This window comes from Cervus canadensis, chromosome 12 (assembly GCF_019320065.1).
Source record: "Cervus canadensis isolate Bull #8, Minnesota chromosome 12, ASM1932006v1, whole genome shotgun sequence".
In the NCBI taxonomy this organism is placed as follows: Eukaryota; Metazoa; Chordata; class Mammalia; order Artiodactyla; family Cervidae; genus Cervus; species Cervus canadensis.
In genome coordinates this window covers 495,224-515,776 of record NC_057397.1, presented here as the reverse complement: position 1 = coordinate 515,776, position 20,553 = coordinate 495,224, and the positions used below count along the sequence as shown (strand labels likewise).

At 45.3% G+C, this 20,553-nt stretch overlaps 1 protein-coding gene across 2 annotated transcripts in view; it reads left to right on the top strand.

The window, feature by feature from the left end:
• ASAP1 (ArfGAP with SH3 domain, ankyrin repeat and PH domain 1) overlaps positions 1 to 20,553 on the top strand; it is a 327,644-nt gene that overhangs the window by 177,741 nt on the left and 129,350 nt on the right. For both annotated transcript variants that reach the window (XM_043483127.1, XM_043483126.1), the window contains exon 4: positions 15,996 to 16,068. In XM_043483127.1, coding sequence (XP_043339062.1) covers positions 15,996 to 16,068 — 73 coding nt within the window. The remainder of the gene's footprint in view (positions 1 to 15,995; positions 16,069 to 20,553) is intronic.

Sequence of the window (20,553 nt, the reverse complement as noted above, 5' to 3'; positions counted from 1 at the left end):
TTTTTTAAATAAAGTTTGTTTATTTTTGGCTGTGCTGGATCTTCGTTGCTGCTCGGGCTTTTCTCAAGTGGCAGCGAGCAGGGGCTGCTCTCTCGTTGCGGAACATGGGCGTCTCATTGCGGTGGTTTCTCTTGTTGTGACTCTCTGGCTCCAGAGCACAGGCTCAGTAGTGTGGCACACGAGCTTGGTCGCTCCTCGGCATGTGGGATCTTCCCAGATCAGGGATCGTATCGGTATCTCCTACATCAACAGGAAGATTCTTTACCACTGAACCACCAAGGAAGTTTCTGTAGTAGCACCACCAACAATGTAAAAATTACTCTCGCTAACCACCTACCTCTTGGGAACCTTAGAAAAAATAAACCCAAGTATCCACACTTGCAAATTCTAGCTAACATTTGTTGATGTTGCTTCTGCTCCAAGCACCATTCTGAACACTTCATCTACATGGTTACTCAATCCACGTAACTCTGCGAGGTGGTTCACCGGTGGGGAAGCTACGGCACACCTGGATTAAGTAACTGGCCCAGATCATATAGTCAGTAAGTAGTGGAGCAGAATTTGACTCGAGGCCATCTGGCTTGAAATTCTGTCCTCTTAACCACCATGTTTCCCAGCACCTAGTCAGCAATCTCCACTTTAGAATAAATGATGTGATTAAGTCTAAAAGACCCTGATGCTGGGAAAGATTGAAGGCAGGAGGAGAAGGGGACAACAGAGGTAGAGATAGTTGGATGGCATCACTGACTCAATGGATGTGAGTTTGAGCAAGCTCCAGGAGATGGTGAAGGACAGGGAAGCCTGGCATGCTACAGGCCTTGGGGTCGCAAAGAGTTGGACACGGCTGAGCGACTAAACAACAAAGTCTAAATGACTAAATCAGCAGCAGCGTATCTTGAATCGTTGGGTCAAGACCCAGGCTCATGGTTTACTAGGTCATTATAGAACCTCAGAACTGGTGGGAATTTAAAAGGCTAAGTAACTCCGTGGTTCCTAATCTGTTCACCAGTGAAAACTCTTTTTCTTTTATGAGGTAGGATCCTGATAAATTCTCAGGATCCTGAAAAGACATGACTCAGGAAACTCCTTTGCAGTCTAAGTTTTAATTGTTTTAATGAACTCTCATTATGTTATAACATGAAAAATGGTGTTTTCATGACTTTTCTTTTTTTTTTTTTTTTTTTTTGGTCTTTAAATACCTTGTTGTACCTATAATTATTATTTTCCTAAGAATGGAGCTGCAATTGCTTCAAGATGAAAGAGCCATAGTGCTTGTGGGTGGGTATGCTCCTCCGAACTTTAGAACTACAACAGAAATTAGAGGTTCACAAGGTAATTGCTGTGATTACAGTTTTCTTTTCGGCCCCAGACAGGAGCTCTTGAAACACAATATTCTACTAATTTTTTAAATGTACAGTTTTCAAGGCAACAAGGAAATTGCTGAGAGTGTGTACTATTTCTCCCTCGTTTTCGATGAAAGTTAGCATCTTGTTGGATCTCTTGCAATTGCTGAGGGAAAAGCAGACATCAAATGTCTTACAAGACTGTTAAAAGGCCTAGAAGAATTTGAAGTACTACATCAGCCTTATGATATTACACAACTAAAGTTATTTTGAAAGAAAGCTCCTAATCATTAGCAGTCCAAGGTAACAATAACAACAGCTTTTAAACATCTCTATGAACCTTTCTAAGCTTTATATTTCTAGATAATTCATTTCTTTATAATATCTGCAATTTTACATTGCAAATAATGGAATTACATATTATTTGCACATCTCACACAATAGACATCAATAAATGGCAGACCTTATCCTTTATTCTTTCTAATTGCTACAGACATACTTTTCAGTGACCATATAAGCCCTTCTCTTGGTTTCATGCTTTACTTTGTCATTTCCCTGTTGTTAGACTTAGATTATTTGTAGTTTCTTATACTGTAAAACCTGGTGATGAGTTTTATACTATCTTCCTTTTATTCGTTCTTGAGGAGATGTGGGTCGTTTTGATAGGAATTGTCAGGAGTGGAATTGCTATGTCAAGTGTAAGAGCAGTTTTGTGACTTGGAATACACTTTGTCCTGATTATCAATTGGGACTGTTTCTCTGAAGCCTGTCCTTTCATTGTTTGTATTATTGTTTCTTTCTTTCCTTTTTTTTTTTTTTTTTTACATCTTTATAAGGATAAAAAGACACTTCACTATTGTTTTACTTGGAATTTAAAAGTTATCAGTGATTGAAGTTCTTTGCATAGGTTTACTGTTTTTAATTTCTTATGTTAATGTCTTTTGTCCTCATTCTTTTGATCACAATAGCAGCAAAATAAAAATTCCACATAGTAATTATGTCCTACGGATGTCAACGTTTTTTCCTCTTCTTGTTGTTGGGATTATTTTTTCTTCTTAGTTCTTTTATCGTGAGTTTTCTGTTTTAGTCTGGTTTTGATCTTGTTTTTTTTTCTTGGCTTTTCCCTAATAGTGTCTGTCTGTTTTTAGACCTCTTACTTCATACACATAGTGTATTTTTTGAGGCTTAACTTTTGTTAATTTTTTTTTAATATGGAGTTTTCTATATTGATGTCCCAATAAGTACTCTGTAAGTGTGCACAAAATTTTCTGATTTTAATTATTTAAGTTATTTTAATGGAGAATTGCTGGGTTATAAAGTTAACCATGCTCCTTAAAGTGTCCCAGTCTTCCACTCTAGGGTTGACCTGGCAAGTCCTGAAATGTGTGTCTTTAACTCAGTTTTAGTCCAGTGCAGGCCATCAGCTACATTTGTGACCTGTGTTGGTGAGCAGACTGCTACGTGGTTCAAACATGGTTCAAACATGTGTGTTACGTTTCTAACAAGGACAGTGTTCTACTGTACTTAATCATTAAAGATCTACTGTATCCCAAGATGTTTCTCTCCACAGTTTTGTGTTGTTGTATAATTATCATTGTTAATAATTTCAAATTTTGAAGTGAATTTTTACAATAAATTGGGTTTACTATAAGACCCACACAAAGAAAGTATCCCAGCCTTTGATATTCTTATGTGCCTTGGGTATCCAAAAGAAAGGTATAGTTAATTAGCACATAGTGTTTTCCAAATTTGCGGCCTCTTTTTTTCCCACGGAATGCCTTCCAGCATCTCAGAAATAGTTTTCCACGAACCTCAGTCTGGGAAGTGCCGCTTGAATCCATTTCGCTGTTTGTTCACAAGAAGCGACCTTCATTTGCAGTAGTCATCTTCATGCAGATGTGGAGTTGGGGTTTCTTGATCTCCACTGTCAAATCAGGCCAGTCTTTGTAAAAACCATTACTTAGCAATGACCGGATCTACGGTCAGCAGCTCTGAGGTTCCTTTTGGAGAGGACACAAGAGTTCTAAACTTGGCCAAGCCGGGGACGTCACCAGTGGCTGAGAGCCTGTCTCCCCTAAGAACTTCTTTTCTCAGAAGCTGGGCCCTTGAGCCACCTATAGAAAGCTTAGTGAGCCAAAGACCCGACCATAAGAAGCAACAGACCAAAGCCTGTCTTTTAACTGGAGAGGCAGTCTGTTGTGGCAGAAGGAACACAGACACTGGGGGTTAGACTTTACAGGGTGAAAAGCCTGGTTTTGCCATTTCCCAGACTTTTGGCCCTGGACACTTGGTCTAAATCAGTTCCTTCATCTTTAAAAAGTCACAAGAGAAGCCACTGCAATGAGAAGCCTGTTCACCACAACTAGAGAGAAGTCCCCACTTGCCACAGCTAGAGAAAAGCCCCCGGAGCAACAAAGACCCAGCACAGCCAATAAATAAAATTCTTTTTTGACAGGCACTAAGTATGCTTATTTTATATGATTGATAGTCTTCGAATACAGAATTCAAAATGAACTTTTCTGAACATTTCTTGGGGGACAGAGAACACAAAAAAGTGACACAGAAATGACTGGAATTAGAATCTGAGACCAAAGCCACAGTTGATCTTTTTAATCTCATAGAGGTCTTAAATGTAAGATCGTTCTAGGGTCACTCACTTTTAAAAAATTAACATGTCAAAAAAAATTTAAGGTGTCTTTCCTTTAAAACAAAATCTAGTATGCTAAGAGAGTTGAAGCAGTAGGATATGGTCCCTAGGACTTGAAAATGGTTTGTTTTCAGAAAATTAGAGCCAAGAGAAGCTTCGTAGTGGCCAGTCTTCCAAGTTGACAGGTCAGGAAGCTGGGAGCCTGAGAGGTCTGAGAGTGGGGTCAGAGTTAGCTGCCAGGTGACCCTACCTGGATCCTGGGTGGGGTCCCATCTGTGCACTGTGAACACCTTGGTCTCCAGGTCACATGCATTCCTAGGGCAGGAAGCTGGCTCTGCAGTGGGGAAAGGCAATGAGTAAGTATGTGTGTAGCGTCTTGAAAGATTCATAGCTCCATATGTTGGAGATGGAAATGTAAGGAAGAAGTCCTTATGATAAGTGCTCTCACAGCACTGCAGAGAGATTCGTTCTCAGCAGGAAGGGGCAGGTTTCAAAGAAGAGATGATAAAACTCAATCGTAAAGGTTGAGCCTCTGTTTGTAGTATGTTAAGATGGAGAAGAAAAGGCAAAAGTATTACTGAGGACGAGAGCTGTATCTACTGGAGTTGGCATCTCCAGAGTCAAACAGAGGTCAGACAGGTGCTGCGTACAACTGGGCACCATGGACCTGGACTGCCAGCAACATCGGGTGAGAGATCGGAGAGAGCAGGTCATTGTGCTGCAGAAGGGAGCCTGCGGAAGCCCGTGCGGTAAGGCAAAGAGGGCTTTCAAGGTCGTTGAAAGACTCAGCCTGCTCATTATTCTAAGTTTTAAAGCAAGAGAGTGCCATGATCGGATTCATAGTTTAGAAGAACTCCTCCCTCTGCCCGGGACATGGTGCAGCCCTGAAGTCAGGCCGGCACCAAGGGGATGGGTTTAAGGACTGCTGCAGAGGTGGGCCTGGCCGGGTTTTGTGGTCTCCTGAGTCCAGCTGGGCATCTCAATATCCTCCACCGAGGTCGTGCGTGGGTGTGGAGGGGAGAAGGCTACTTCTGGAGGAAGCCTTAAATACGAAGTGTGATCCTAGAGGAGAAAGTGGATCCAGCCACATGAGAAATAACTTAGAAGTTCTGCCTGTGTGACACCCAGCCGATCGGCTCTTTCCTTTCCGATCTTGCCCCTGTCCCTCCCATTCCCAGCACATCAGCCAGAGTCATTTTTCCAAAGTTCAGGAGTAATTGCCACCTTCTTTCTTGTAAAACCCCAGCAGCCCCACTCTTGACTTACCTTTGCCGTCAGAATAAAACCGAACTCTTTCTTTGGCCTCTCCTCCTCACGTGATCTGGCCCCCGTCCATCTCTTTATCCTCCACGTGTCCACGTGGTCCGGCCACGTGGCCTCCCTGGTGCTTCTAAACCACAACATCTCTGCTCTGAGGAACGTTGGTTTGCACCTTGCCATTCCCTGTCTCTCCCTCTTCGAAGAAGAGCACTGTCTGGTCTTTGCCTGGTGTCCCCACGCCGAGTGTGGGCATTGGCTGTTGAGAGGAGTAGGTGTTTGTGGATGGACGCGCCCAATCTCTGGATAGTTCCCTCTCACACTGCTCAGTGGGGACTAAAGCGACCGCTCCATGGACCAGAGCCGGATTAGAAGTACCAGGTGGAGAAACTGTCCCTCTTCTTAAAATAAGCTCCTGATTCCCTCACTGACCCCAAGGATAAGCCCACCAATTCTTTTTGAGGGTTTTTCTGCCAGTCATGCTTAGTAGTGTTTTTCGCTCTGATATTTTAAGGTGTACCTGGAAGCATTCACAAGCCTGTGCATCTCCATGTGCTGTTGTGATTAGTTATGCTCTCTAACCTATTTTTCTCTTTGGGGGCACACATGCCAGAGATCAGGTTTAGTGCAAGTCATGCCCGGTGTCCAGCATGGCTCTCAGTGAAGGCCACAGAGGCTGCTCTGCAGTCCCCGGGTGCCCCTGAAGCCACATGGAAACCCTCTGTGAGGCTGACTCATCACCACCACACCCAGCACAGTGTTTGGTTAGCAGATGGGCCCACGTGAAGTGGGGGGGCGGAGGGTGTGGGGACAGCCAGGTGACTCAGCCCCAAGGAGCTGCAGGCTGACCTCCTCCCACTTTGCTTTTGTCCCCTCCCCCCTGTAAAGAGCGACTTCAGGTTCTCAAGCTAAGCGTTGATCTCAATTCCTCTTTGGCTTCTTCCGAGAGCGTCCCTCAAATGGGAAGAAGAAGGTTTCAGAAGTTGCTTGTCTCGTGGCCTGGTTACCGAATCCTTGGCTGATTTTGTCTTTTAAAGTTTCCTCCATCCTCCAGACCCACTGTGTCAGGCTGGCAGCTTGGAGAACATGAAGCTCACGAATACGGGCTTGCGGGTCAGGAAGACCTGGGCGTGAACCTTGACTGCGTATCTGACTTGCAGGATCTCGGGCCATCCTGCGCTTCAGTCTCCTTCTCAGTAAAATGTGGGCGACAGAGACATCCTTATCGGTTACTGTGAGGATTAAATAAGAACACAATCCTGTTGTTTTTATCATCCTCATCATCAGTGTTGGGAGAAGGGGGGTGAGACCGGGCCGCTGTAAGCCTCTAAGGAAGACTTCCCTGGGGGCTCAGTGGTTTAGAATTCCCCTGCCCACGCAAGGGACACAGGTTCGATCGCTGGTCCAGGAAGATCCCACACGCCGAGGGGCAACTAAGCCCACGTGCCACAACTACTGAGCCTGTGCTCTGGAGCCTCCTTGCCGCTACTACTGAAGCCCAAGCACCCTAGAGCCCACGCTCCCCGGCAAGAGAAGCCACCGCAGGGAGAAGCCCGTGCACCGCAACTGGAGAACAGCCCACGCACAGCAACAAAGACACAGCACAGCCAGAAATAAACAAACAATTTTGTGAAAACGTCTCTTTAAACGAAAAAAGTCTCTTAGGACAGTTAGAGGTGAAGGAGGCGAGACGGAAACACTTTGCTGTGGCGGTGTCAGCCGAGGAGGGCAGGGGCGCTTCAGGACAACTCCCTTGAGCAGGTCCCACGGAGCCAGCAGGAGTCCTCAAGGGCTGGGCCCGCCGAGGTCTTCACCGCAGCATCCGTTTCGTGATGGCTCCGCAGCCAGGCCCTGCTTCTTCCAGGGCCCAGATATGCACCAGAGGCAAAGGCTGCACTCACCAACGAGGGCTTGAATGCTGGAATGTGGGTGACCCCGTGGACCTGGGGGCCCCGCGTGGTAACAGCGCTGGATGGTGTGGGACCAGCAGGAGTCAAGCCATTCGGTGTAGAGACCCAGCCTCACGGGGCAAAGCAGGACTGGGCTTAGCGCTGCGAGTCAGGTAGGGTCTTATTATATGGCTTAAAGGGCCTTAAAGGTGTCGTTCCCACTTTCCTCTGTTCACTCTGCTGATCCCCACAGCAGTACAAGAGTCGGTTTAGTGGTTCAGCGAAGACTCTTGACTATGACAGTGCAAGGTTGTATGAAACACTTAGGTTTTTAAAATGAATAGCGCTTGAGAAATAAATAGCGTTCTGTGAGTTCCAGTGCTGTTCTGTCTAGCTTTACTTATAGATGCCTTCAGTATAGAAGCAGGTTCCGTTGACTCACATTTACTGAGCCCCTGCTCTGGGCCTTGTGTAGCCACTTCCTTCAAGATGTGTACACAGGGAGCGGGACTTTGGTGAGCCGCAGCTTTATGCAGTATCTTTTCTTCAGCCTGGAAAGTTGATAGGTTGGTGCTGTTTTCCTGCATGGCATAGATCCTTAGAATCAATCAGGAGGTATTGCTGAAGGAATATGGCATCACCAACTCAACGGATATGAGTTTCAGCAAACTCCAGGAGACAGAGGAGGTCAGGGGTGCCTGGCGGGCTGCAGTCCATGGGGTCGAAAAGAGTCGGACACGACCTAGTGATTGAACAACAACATTGCTTAAGGTGATTCATTGATCTTTGCTGCTTATCTGAGCTGTGAAGTGGGGTCCAAACCCTTAGTCCTCAGCTCCCACAATTCTCTACTGCCTGTGAATCTGATTCCCCTTTTGTGAATCCATCCAGCTACAGGTGGAGTAGAGGACAGGAGAAGTTTCTGATTGAAATCTGTATAAACAAAGGAGAATCTGAATTTTAAGGACACTTTTATAGTCTAAAATAGCGTAAAGAGCTTAAAACCTTTGTGGATGACCTGTCAGCTTTCCCTTTTTGAGATGCATTATGCAAATCACGTTTTATTTTAGGTTGATCATTTCCCCTTGTGTAGCAGCCTCATTCAACTCGTGTTAATCTTGAAACTAAGACACGATAACATCTCTCCCTCTTCCTTTCATGTGAGCTACTCTTGGCCTTGGTGCTGTGTAGCTGAACCACAGGGTGCCTCTCAGCGCCCCAGTAACTTCCACTCCTCAGGTTGATAGGGGCTGTGCTTCCAGCATTTGAGGTGAATGCAAAAAAAAAAAAAGGAGAGCGGGAGCAGGCCATGCCACTTTACATCTGGGGAAGAGTTTGGAGAAAAGGATTTCAGCAGAGATGTTAGCAGTTGCAGAAGCTCTTGGGTGGATTCAAGCTTATGGGTTCCGAAAGACTGTGGATGTGACTTAGACACGAGTCGAGAGTGTGGGAACAGAGTCAGAGGGCAGCAGCCCTGGATCTCATAGGGCCTGGCTGGCAGTAAAGAGGACTTGGGTTTTACTCTTGGTTCAGTTCAGTCGCTCAGTCGTGTCTGACTTTGGGACCCCATGGACTGCAGCATGCCAGGCTTCCCTATCCATCACCAACTCCTAGAGCTTACTCAAACTCATGTCCTTCGAGTCAGTGATGCCATCCAGCCATCTCATCCTCTGTCGCCCCTTTCTCCTTCTGCCTTCAGTCTTTCCGTGCATCAGGGTCTTTTCCACGGAGTCAGTTCTTGGCATCAGGTGGCCAAAGTGTTGGACCAGCGGATTCATCCTTTCTCCCTTCCGTATGTATTTTCCTTTCATTAACGGAGCAAGTTCTTACTCAACATCTTCTGTGCTAAGAAAGAAACAAACACAAGTGTTATTATTGGAGCGCTTTCAGTTGATAAGTAGGGAAAGAAACAGAGGTACTTAAAGCCCTAAAATTCAGGGTAAAGGACAGTATGATTGGGGAAGTGTGGCCAAAATCCCAGGGTAGGGAGGAGTCCTACTTTATGAGTAACTTCCTTCCTGTCTCATCTAACGCAGTCCCACGCGTCCCACTGGTCCTAGTGAAGGGTTTTGTTGTCGTTCTGCTGTAGCAGGTAGAAGCGGGGACGTGCAGCTGGGAAAGCAGGGGCAGAGGCAGTGCCTGGCCCAGAGGAGGGACCACTCTGTGCCAGCCACAGCTAATGGATGAACAAGTGAGCGAGTGACATAAAAACCCGGGATTGACCCTCAGAACAGAGACTCAGTTGCATTAACCTGAGACTGTCCACCAGAGGCCTGGATGAACCCTCACCTGAAGAGCTTTAGGGAGGAGAGTTCCAGGCAGACAGGTCAGCTGGTGCAAATGCCCTGAGTGGGGGGAATGGGCGTGGCTGGATTCCTGTGCATTTCTGAGAGCATCTGTTGTTTGCATTCCACTGTGACTTAGGGATGCCCCTCGGCCCAGAGGGGTACAAAAGGTTCCATGTCCTACTCCAAATGGCTTCTTGATTCTTAAAGAATTTTTTTTTTCTTTCTCATGTGCAGTTTGAATAATCTTTCCGAAGCCTCAGGTTCCCGGCTTCTGTCGGTGTGGTCTCTCCAGTAGGCTCGCTCTCATTTGCAGCAGCCTGTACCTTATCTGAGTGTTCAGATGCCCCAGCCCTTTTAAGAGGAAATGACATGGTCACTCTCCCTTCTGGCTCCTTAAGTCACAGTGCCCTTCATCGTCACATCGGCTTACTTTCTGGGCCCATACTTACTTGGTCCATGTTACAGTTATACACGTGCATTCTAGGGTGTGGAGTCTTGTGATGGATAACTAATGTAATGACTTGGCTAGAAGGCCACACACAAGCCTCCATCACTATTTCATTCTCAGCGAGTGTATGAGAATTAATTAGGCATCTCCCTCCTCCCAGAAAGGCAGTGGGGTTGCTCAGCAAGATGAAGGATGAAGCATCTGGGCTTTGAACCAAAATTAGGCCAGCATCATCTCCCTTTGATTTTCCTATTAAGCCGGTTGCACAGAAGAAGAGCTTTCACCTTGTGGTGATTACGGGACAAATGCATCTGTTGAAATGCATTTCTGAAATTACCTCCCTGAATAGGACTATTAAAATAATAAAACGGAAGCACTCATTTTTTTTCCCCCAACTGGGTAAAAACTCTTTTCATTGAAGAAACGACTTTGCTAGTGGGAGTGCTTGTTTCAGTAACGCTGTGCTGTCACCGCTGCAAGTGTTTCAGAAATTTCTCTCCTGGAAGCACCTCCAAAGGTGAGGGTAATGACAGCAGTTTTTGAGCACCTGCTCCGTGCAAGGCTTTGTGTCAGCCACATCCAGGTACTTTCATCTGTTTAACGTTCAGCATCGCTAGAGGATGGGAGGTGTGATCGATGTCTTCCCAGGCACATTTGTGAGACATTCTCTGAGGTTATGTTATGCACTATTTGCTTTCTCTGTAAGTATACGCATAAGACTTAGCATCAAAGACTTGTGCTTTATTTTAAAAAATCACATCTACCTAAAATAAGACACATTTTTTTCCCACTTGAGTATATTGAAAAGAAGGTACCCTGGACTTAGAAAGTAATTCTGAAAGAGAAAATCTTAATGAGTGTTAACAGGCATATTGGCATTGCTCATTTAACGTAGGTGTACTGTATTCCAATAAAATGTTTTTAACAGTTGCCAGAATAACTATCTTAAGATACAAAACTAACTGAAAATGTGTAAGCTCTGTCTGTCCTTTTAAACAGTTACTCAAGATACTGTGTGGTCATATTCCTCATACATATATGTGTGACACACACATATACATTCACACATTTAACACATACACACTCACACATTTAACACATACATACTTTTAGACCTCAGCTGTTCAAAACCATCAGGGGAAGAATTGCAGAGGGCCTTGTTTCTCAATTCAAAATTCTATTCGGCCATTTTCAAGGCAAGCCTTGCATTGCATACGTTGCTATTTGGGGAGCTGAGAATAATGAGGGGTTCGTTGATTCATTATTTGTAACTTCGTTTCCTAAGCATTTGTGAGCTTCCGCTCAGCTGGACGCCGGAACTGGGAATTCAGCCATGAAGAGGTTCCAAGGGGCCCACGTCCGTAGGGCTGTCCTTCTCCCAGTGGAGGGAGAGAAGTTCCATACAGGTCACGACCAGGATCGTTTCAGGGATGTGTAGCGCTGTTGAGTATCCAGTGTGAAGTGTATGAGAGAGTGAATGGTGGGGGAGAGCGGATACGCTGCTTTAGGTGGATCATAGAAGGTCTCCTGGAGGAAGGAGCTTTTTTTTTTTTTTTTTTTTAATTTGGCTGTGCCAGGTCTTAGTTGGGGCATGTGACATCTAGTTCCCTGACCAGGCATGGAACCCAGTCCCCTGCACAGGGAGCATGCAGTCTTAGCCTCTGGACCACCCGGGACGCCCCAGGAGGGGGCTGCTAACCCGAGGCCTGGGTAAGCAGAAAGAGCCCTCACCTGAAGAACTTAGGGAGGAGAGTTCCAGACAGACAGATCAGCTGGTACAGATGCCCCGAGTGGAGGGGACCAGGCGTGGCTGGATTCCTGTGCATCTTCAAGAGCATCTGTTGTCTGCACTCTGTTGTGACCCAGGGATGCCGCTTGGCCCAGAGGAGTACGAAAGGCTCCCCGTCCTACCCCAAATGACCCCTTGATTCTTAAAGAATTCTTTTTCACTCTCACATCCAGGTTGTAGACTCCTTCTGAGCCCTCAGGTTGCTAGCCTCTGTGGTGTGGTTTCTCCAGCAGCCTCTCACTAGCTTGCAACAGCCTGTACTTTCTCTCTGTGTTCAGATGCCCACACTTGCTAGGACTGTGCATGAGATAAGCTGTCTCAATATAGAGATGAGAAGTACTTTTCGAGGTTAATGCCCCTGCTCTTCAGTAATGCAGAGAAGGCGGGGCTGCTGTATTGCGGAATTCTTAGATGGGGAAGGTATTATTGTGTTACTAGAGATCAGCCTGTTCTCCTGGATTCCTGCCTTGGCTCATTCATCCTTCTCCCCTCTCCCTCTCTCCTCCTTTCACAAACACATCCACTTTTTCAAGTTGTTCACCTTCAGATGCATACTTGGAATGCAGGCACGTATTTTAACATACTTTTAATGGGTTGAGAGAGAGGATAGTTATGAAGCCCATTCATCTGCCTCTTTTCTCTCCGCTTTATTTAGTTTTTACACACAGGACATTTTAAAAGATGTCACTGCCGAGTGTTGCTCGTCTGGCAGTCGAGGGGATGGCGCTCTCTAGCACATTTAGACATGTGTTATTTCTGGAGGGAGCCTTGTTTGATTGAAGGACAGCATTTCCTGGCTCTTTTCAACACGGAGCTCTAAAAAGTGCATTTTACTTGGCTGCCTATTGCCAGTGGCCAAATAGAAGAGTGTAAAAAGAGAAGTGTCACCTAGATGTAATGGTGGCTGTGGATGTGATTAATAACCTTTAAAAGTACGTGAACTTTATATCCTATTAGTTTATAGACAGGTTGGTAAGAATCCAACATAAATTTCTGAGACTTTCCCTCCTGCAGAAAGGAAGCAGATAACTGGCCTCATAAAATGTTATGGCTAAAATCTTCCCCAGCCCTTTGCTTATTGGGAGTCATTAACTCTGTGCGTGGACATTAAAGTCCACTCATTAATTTCTCTATGAGTAGAATCATTCTTCAGTGGTTATCACTCCCTGAAGCTAAGCCAGTAGTGTATTTTCTTCCATAAGGAGATCTTTTGTTCTTTCTCTAAAGTTATTAAAAAATCAGGAGACACATGAGCATGCCATCTACAGTGGGTTTTTAGGTGGCTTGTTTGAAAAAGCGTCAGCTGGTTTTTCTCTTACCTGATATGTGACACCTGGCAAGCTGTTTGACTTCTCCAAAATAAAGCAGGCGTTTTCATCAGGAAAAAAAGATGGCAGTAATAATGTATATAAGGGCTTCCCTGGTGGCTCAGTGGTAAAGAATCTGCCTGCAATGCAGGAGCCGCAGGAGACCCGGGTTCTATCCTTGGGTCAGAAAGATCCCCTGGAGGACGACTTAGCAACCCACTCCAGTATTCTGGCTTGAAAAATCCCATGGTTGGAGGAGCCTGGTGAGCTACAATCCTGAGGGTTGCAAAGAGTCGGACACGACTGAAATGACCTAGCATGCATGGTCAATATGTATATAAAAAAATAAATGGTGGCATTTATTAGAATTATTTTTTAAAATATCCTTACCACAAAAGCAGTTCATCAAAGGATAAACCCTTTGGATCCCATCTCTTAAAATGAGTGCTTATTTCGTTACTGTCTTCCCTCCCGCTCTTACCAGCAACCTAACTATCTTAACTCAGGTTTGCCTCTGCAAACTGGTGCACACTCCCCGCTCAAGATGAGACTGTTCTGTTTCAGTTCCTCAGGGGAAATCATTGGAATGCAGAACTGGTTAGTGATTAGGGGGTGGCATTTTACTGTGAAGACCTGGATTCAAATCCCTACTCCGCCACCTGGGCAAGTTACACTTTCTAACCTCTGTTTACCCGTCTATAAAATGAATCCAGTACCAGCACTTACTTCAGAGGTTTTTTGTAAGAATTGAGTGGAATAACCTGTGTAAACCTCAGCCCCTGTTTGACTAAACATTTATTAAAATGTTAGTTGTCTTCCCTCTTTAAAATACAAATCTCAGATCTTTGAAATAACTCAAGCTTCATCTCTTCTCTGAAACTGTATCGTAAAACACGCTTTCATAAAGTGTGATGTGCAGTGTCCCTGGTGTTAAATGAGATGATTTGAGGTAGTAAACAGGTGAGCATTTTGTGTAGTTAGAGATACTTTGTAATTTTTAGGGTATCGCCTGTTAATGGTGAGTGATCCAGCTCTTTACAGTGTCCATTTATTTTTTTAAAAAGAAGATATGAATGGGGGGGGGGGAAGGGAATGGATTTAAAGAAAAACACTGATTTAAAAAGAGTACCAAAAAAGGGAATACAGGTGGGATGTGGAGGTGGGAAATAAGTGATGGGTGTGGCAGAAATAGCGTTTGACCTGCAGTCTGATTTTTATCGCAGCATCCCATTAGATTTGGGATTCAAGAGCCATTCGTGGAAAATGTGACTTTTAGCACTTTCTGACTCTATGACTTTGGCCAAGTTAATATTTTCCTCCCTTCATCCCTTCTTACAAATATTTATTAACAGTCTATCACATTTCCTTATCTGAAAAATACAGATGCTGCTTTTTTTTTCTTGAAGATGCTACACAGAGAATCTTATCTGTTGGGTATGTCTTCTCTACCAAGCTTACATCTGGTGTAGTAAGCGCTCAGTAAACTTTAGTTCTTGTGTTGTTTAGGACTTGTGGTTACAAGTGACAGTCCCAACTTCACCTGGCTGAGGACTGAAGGGAGTTTATTGTCTCGTGTCCTCAGTCTGCAGGAAGGTTAGCGGTGACACAGCCTTGAGGACAGCTGGACGCAAGGACTGCCTGCTCCACCTCTTCGTTCTGATGCCTCGTCCCTGTTAGCATCATCCTGTCTGGCCCGATTCTTCCGCCACAAAAGCCCTGGTGGCCCCCAGGCTCGCGTCGTCAGAAAGGGGCTGAATGTTATGATCCCTGTTCTCAAGCCCAGAAATCCTAGACGGGACTGAGCCCGGTGTACACCATGTTCACCCAGAGAGCAGGAGCCAGAGGAAGGCAGCAGGGCCCCTTGAACCCTATGTTCAGAGCAGCAGGAAAACCCATTTTGCAGAAGGGGAATAGTAGGTGCCTGCTCCCGTCACCGTGTGCCTTCCTGCAGTGAGGAAGGTCTTACGCTCTGTGGGCCTCACTTCACTCATCTGGTGTCTTCAGGTTTAGCTGATGTAATAGGCGTGAGTGCACATTTAATGTTCTTAAACTATACAAATGAGTTTATTACGATGGTTGCTGTTGCTCCTGCCCTCCACATCTTCACATAACCAGCCAGGGGTTCCCAGCCTGTGAATGGATCCCAGATCCTTGGGAGAGCAGAGAGGGGCTTGTTTTAAGAAGTTTACATCAGCGTGCCATGGGTGTTATCTTACACTGACTTGCTTTTGAAGTGTGACACACACATAGAAAAGAGTACACATCCTATGTGCACGGTGTGGTGAATTTTCAAATGAAACACAATTGTGTATCCAGCACTTGGTCTTAGAATCAGGAGTGACAGTCCCCCAGTATACCCCACCCCCACCCCTCTGGTAACACAGGTAGATGGCTGGAGATGTGTTGATTCATCACGTAAGAAATCATGTGTAAGCATTACCAGCATCATGGTAGAGCTTGCCATGTTGTGATTTTTAATAAGTGGAATTTTTGAAATATCAGCATTATGTCATCAAAAAATTTTTTAACACTGAAAGTGATCCTCAAGTTAAAAGTTTGAGAAGCGCATCGGGGCCACTCTTATTTGTTACACCCCCTTGAATGTTTTCTTTCTGGCTGAAGTTACCATTTGGCGATGTGCTTTGTCCGCTGGGAACATGTCACTTGTTTGCCTTTCTCCCTTCCCAAGTTATAAGCTCTCCAAGTGAAGGAATCAAATCTTAAGATTTATTAGGTGTTTTCTATTTTCTTTCCTGTGCGTAATGGAGCACAGTTACCAACTGACCACCAAGTTATCCATTTCACCCAATGTTGAGCCTTGTGGAATAACTGCATTTATCCCAAAACTACTCAAATCCTGGGCAAATCATGTCTCTGAAACAGTTCACTGTTAGACAAATGTGCCAGTTTCCTGTTGCTGCAGTGCTTAGCCCAACAAATGCAGTTATGAATGAGTTTTTCTTTTTCTGTTCTTTTTTAAACTTACCAAGTTTTCCAACATTTTCTCTCCCCGTTTTTCTCTTTTAGGCTCTAGACCAAGATAGAACAGCCTTACAGAAAGTTAAGAAGTCTGTAAAAGCAATATATAATTCCGGTCAAGGTAAGTACTTACAAACACGGACAGCACCAAATTATATGTATTTATGTATATATAGTCTTGAACTTCCCCTGATGGCTCAGATGGTTAGGAATCTGCCTGCAATGCAGGAGACGAGTTTTTCTGTTGTTAGGTGCTAAGTTTATGAAAGGCTTGGCTACAAATGGAAAACCAAGTAAGTCAAAGAAATTCAGTCCTTCTGTCAGTCCAAGCCTGTTATTGTTTTCCAAGAAAAAAGAAGAAAAAACATTAATTGCAATGCTAAGTTGCTTCAGTCATGTCCGACTCTTTGCAACCCTATGGACGGTAGCCTGCCAGGCTCCTGTCCATGGGATTCCCCAGGCAAGGATAGATACTGCAGTGGATTGCCATGCCCTCCTCCAGGGATCCTCCTGATCCAGGAATAGAACCCATGTCTCTTATGTCTCCTGCATTGTCAGGCGGGTTCTTTACCACTAGCACCACCTGGGAAGCCCATTAATCTCAGTAGATTTTATTATACATTGAAAAACTTAGTAAAGTTATAGGTAATATTGCCACAAGTGACATGTAAAATGTCTTTGTGTGATTGGTCAGGCTGTAATTCAGTGGCCTCAGTTAAACGAAAATCTTTTCCATCTGAAGCAAACTTGTACACATTTGGAAATCAATATTGGTGATGGGGTTCCCAGGTGGCTCAGTGGTAAAGAATCCGCCTGCAATATAGGAGACTGGGGTTGAGCCCCTGGGTCGGGAAGATCCCCTGGAAAAGGAATGGCAGCCCCCTCCAGTATTCTTGCCTGGGCAATCCCATAGGCAGAGGAGCCTGATGGGCAGCACAATCCATGGGGTCACAAAGAGTCGGACACGAATTAGTGACTGAACACCACCACCACCAGCTGGTGACAGACATGGGGTGAAAGTTAGAGGGGGTGTGGGGTACAAGGCCAAGTGGACACCTGGACACAACCTGCCAGCTCGAGTCTTTGCTTGTGGCTCAGGGCAGGCCAGGTAACCTGTGTCAGCAAATGGGCTTCCCTTGTGGCTCAGCTGGTAAAGAATCTGCCTGCAGTGCGGGAGACCTGGATTCGATCCCTGGGTTGGGAATATTCCCTGGAGAAGGGAAAGGCTACCCACTCCTATATTCTGGCCAGGAGTATTCCCTGTATAGTCCATGGGGTCTCAAAGAGTTGGACACGACTGAGCGACTTTCACTTTTTTATGGGCTTCCCTTGTAGCTTAGTCGGTAAAGAATCTGCAGTGCAGGAGATCTGGGTTCGATCCCTGGGTTGGGAAGATAACCTGGAGAAGGGACGGGATACCCACTCTAGTATCCTTGCCTGTAAAATCTCATGGACAGGGGGAGCCTTGTGGGCTGCAATCCATGGGGTCGCAAAGGGTCGGGCACAACTGAGCGACTAACACTTACTTTACTTACTTGGTCAGAGACTTTGTCACCTTGTAGAGAAAAGTATGTTGTCGGTGGGTAAGAAGAAACAAACTGAATAAAGATAAACAGTAGGTGTCCACATGAAACAGTGGGTCCCAGCACCCCCCGGGGAGAGAGGCTTGGAAACATAAAAGGAGTTTCTAGGTCTGACTCACATCTTTTGTTACTGTTACTGCAGTCATCAGCTGGCTTTCCCAGAGGACATGACTCTAAGTCAGCTGTCTATAACAGAAGAGAACCCCTGGCAAGGGAAGGCAGCAGGGTGTATGGACAGGGCAGGGCTCTGAAGTCGGGTGGGGGTGGGTTTGCATCCTTGCTCTAACCCTAACCGGCCTCGTGACCTCGAGGTGCTTCACTTTTTGATCCTCCGTCATCTTCTCTGTAAAGCGGGGAAGGTGCTATTACAGGACTGTTGAAGGGATTTAAGTAGTTCACATCTGTAAAAGGTCTACCACTTCCTGGAAGTTTAGTTAAGTATGATACATTCATATTTTATTCATTTTATATTTTATTTAAATTTATGCTCCCTATTTTGGTAAAATCATGGGGCTGAAAGGAACGTGGAACCAGGCAGAGCTCAGCCCTCAGGTACTTCCTGGTCCTCCTCACCTTCTCAGAACTGAGAATCAGCCCCTTGTCACCCTTAAAGCCCCAAGCCTAGGGCACTCTATAATCATAATTAACAGATTTGTACCCTGGTTTCTGGAGACCCGTCTCTAATTTCTTTATGTCCAATAAAATGCTAACTTCTAATTAAAGTAGCTAAATGATATTTGTCCAATTATCTAGTGACCAAATGGCACCTCAAGTCTTGGCCTAGATTATACATGTAATTTGTAACTTCTCTCTTAGCTCCTTCTAATGAACTCCCATGAGGTGGTAGGCCCTTTTCAGATGTTAGCTCTTTGGTGGAGGATGGGATAAATAACTAGGAGGTTGCCCAAGGGGCTTCTGAGGTGCTGGCATTGTTCTCTTTCTTGATTTGGAGTGTATTATTGGGTTGGCCAATAAGGTCATTTGGGTTTTTCTGTAAGAAACTATGGATTGGTTAATCGAATCCATAGTTAAGTCTACTTTTTGATAATTCATGAAATGCTCACTTAGGATATATGTACTTTTCTACATGTATGTGTGTGTATTATGCTTTATATACAAGTAGATTCATTGAAGCATTGACTATGATTTGAAAAAACAGAAAATAAATGGAGGTTTGTTGGACAGTAGCATATCTATTGAGTATATAATAGAATATGAGATAAACTTTATAAAAAAACAATCTTAGGTGTAACGTAGATCTAAGTTTGAATTGTAGCTTTATTCCTGCTTGTCAAAGTCAAGTAAATTATTTAACTTCCATGAGTTTTAAATTACCTCACCATAAAATGAAAAAATAGCATCTGATTTACAGAGTCTTGTACGGACAAAATGAGGGAATATTTAAGGCCCCTAACATACTGCCTGCCGTGTGGTGCCTGGCTGACACACAGTAGGTGAGGGAAAATGACAGGTAGGTCAGGAGCGTGGATGCCTTCTCTGTATTAATTCAGCCTTCCTACCGGTAATGTGGAACCAGGATGACTTTATAACGAATGTAAGGAGCCGTTGTCTGCCTCAGGAATGCACGTTAGTTCTTCGTAATGTTAACGGCTTACAGTGTGACTCATAAAGGGAGACCTCTGATTTACATCTGAGGTGCTGCCGTGCCAGTTCTGTGCTGGGGGCTCCGTGCGAGTCTTTCCTTTCCTAGAGTCCTCACCCCCGACGCCTCGCCTCGTTTTGCACAACGACCCCGCCATTCCGCAGTTCGCACAGCGGCTCCTGTGCTTGGTCGCAGCCGTCCCGGGCACGGAGGCGGGAGAGATCGTCCTGCGTGTGTGGAAGGTGTGGGGTTGCGGGCTGAGTGCAGAGTCTGGTTGCTGCTTCCCCTGCCCAGCGATGCTCTCCTGTGGGTGGGACCACAGCTCACTGAGCTTTGAGTCCTGTCACCTGGATTCGGGGCTGTCGTGTGTCCTCTGCCCTAGGTTCGCCCTGGCTAATAGAAGGGCTCCCAGACACACATAAGTTTTTCAATTTAAATTAAAATGCTGTTCAGTTCAGGCCCTCCTTGTCAGCAGCCACGCTGAGTCCTCAGTAGTCACGTGTGACGCAGCTACGATATTTGATGATGTGCAGACAAGGCACCTCCATCATCCCCAGAAGAACATACCTCACACTGTATGGTAACTGTCGGCCAGTCTTTCAAGCTTTAGACCAGTGAGTGTCAATCCTGCCTTTTCATTAAAATCATCTGAAGAAGGGTTTCCCCCTAGGGGCTCAGTGGTAAAGACTCCGCCTGCCAGTACAGGAGACCCGGGTTCCATCCCTGGTCTGGGAAGATCCCACGTGCCACAGAGCAGCTAAGCCCGTGCACCACGACTCCTGAGGTCATGCGCTGAGCTGCTGAAGTCCCGTGCCCTGGAGCCCGTGCTCCGCAGCAAGAGAAGCCGGCTCAGTGAGAAGCTGGCGCACTGCGAGGAGCCCACGCTTGCCAAGACTGGAGCCAAGCCCTTGTGCAGCATCAAAGACCCAGTGCAGCCAAAAATAAATAATTTTTTAAAAGATCACCTGAACAACTCTTTTAAAACACAAAAGCAGAGATTCCCATAGGTCCACCCTCCAAGAGTTGTTCCAAAGTAGGGGCCAAGTATTAGGCTTAAAGCAGTATTACTCCCCAGATGATTCTAAATACAGCTAGATTTGAGAACTGCATCGGTGGCCTGGGAACTCCTTGTTGGCGGGCCTGTATTGTGTCTTTCATCTTTGTATTTTGTGAATTTGCCAACATAGTTTATTAGCTTATCAAATATTTATTGGGCCCCTATTATATGCTGCTGTTTGGGATGTTGGGTATATTAGATAAATCAGACAGAATCTCTGCCTTGATGATAGTTTGACAGTCCAGTAGGGGAGAGAGAGATGTTAATATCAGATCATCAAGCTGGAAAGTGCTTAGAAACTGGCAAGTACTAAAGGAGAGCTTGCAGGATAAAAAAGGAAACCTGATGTCATTCGAAGAGGGT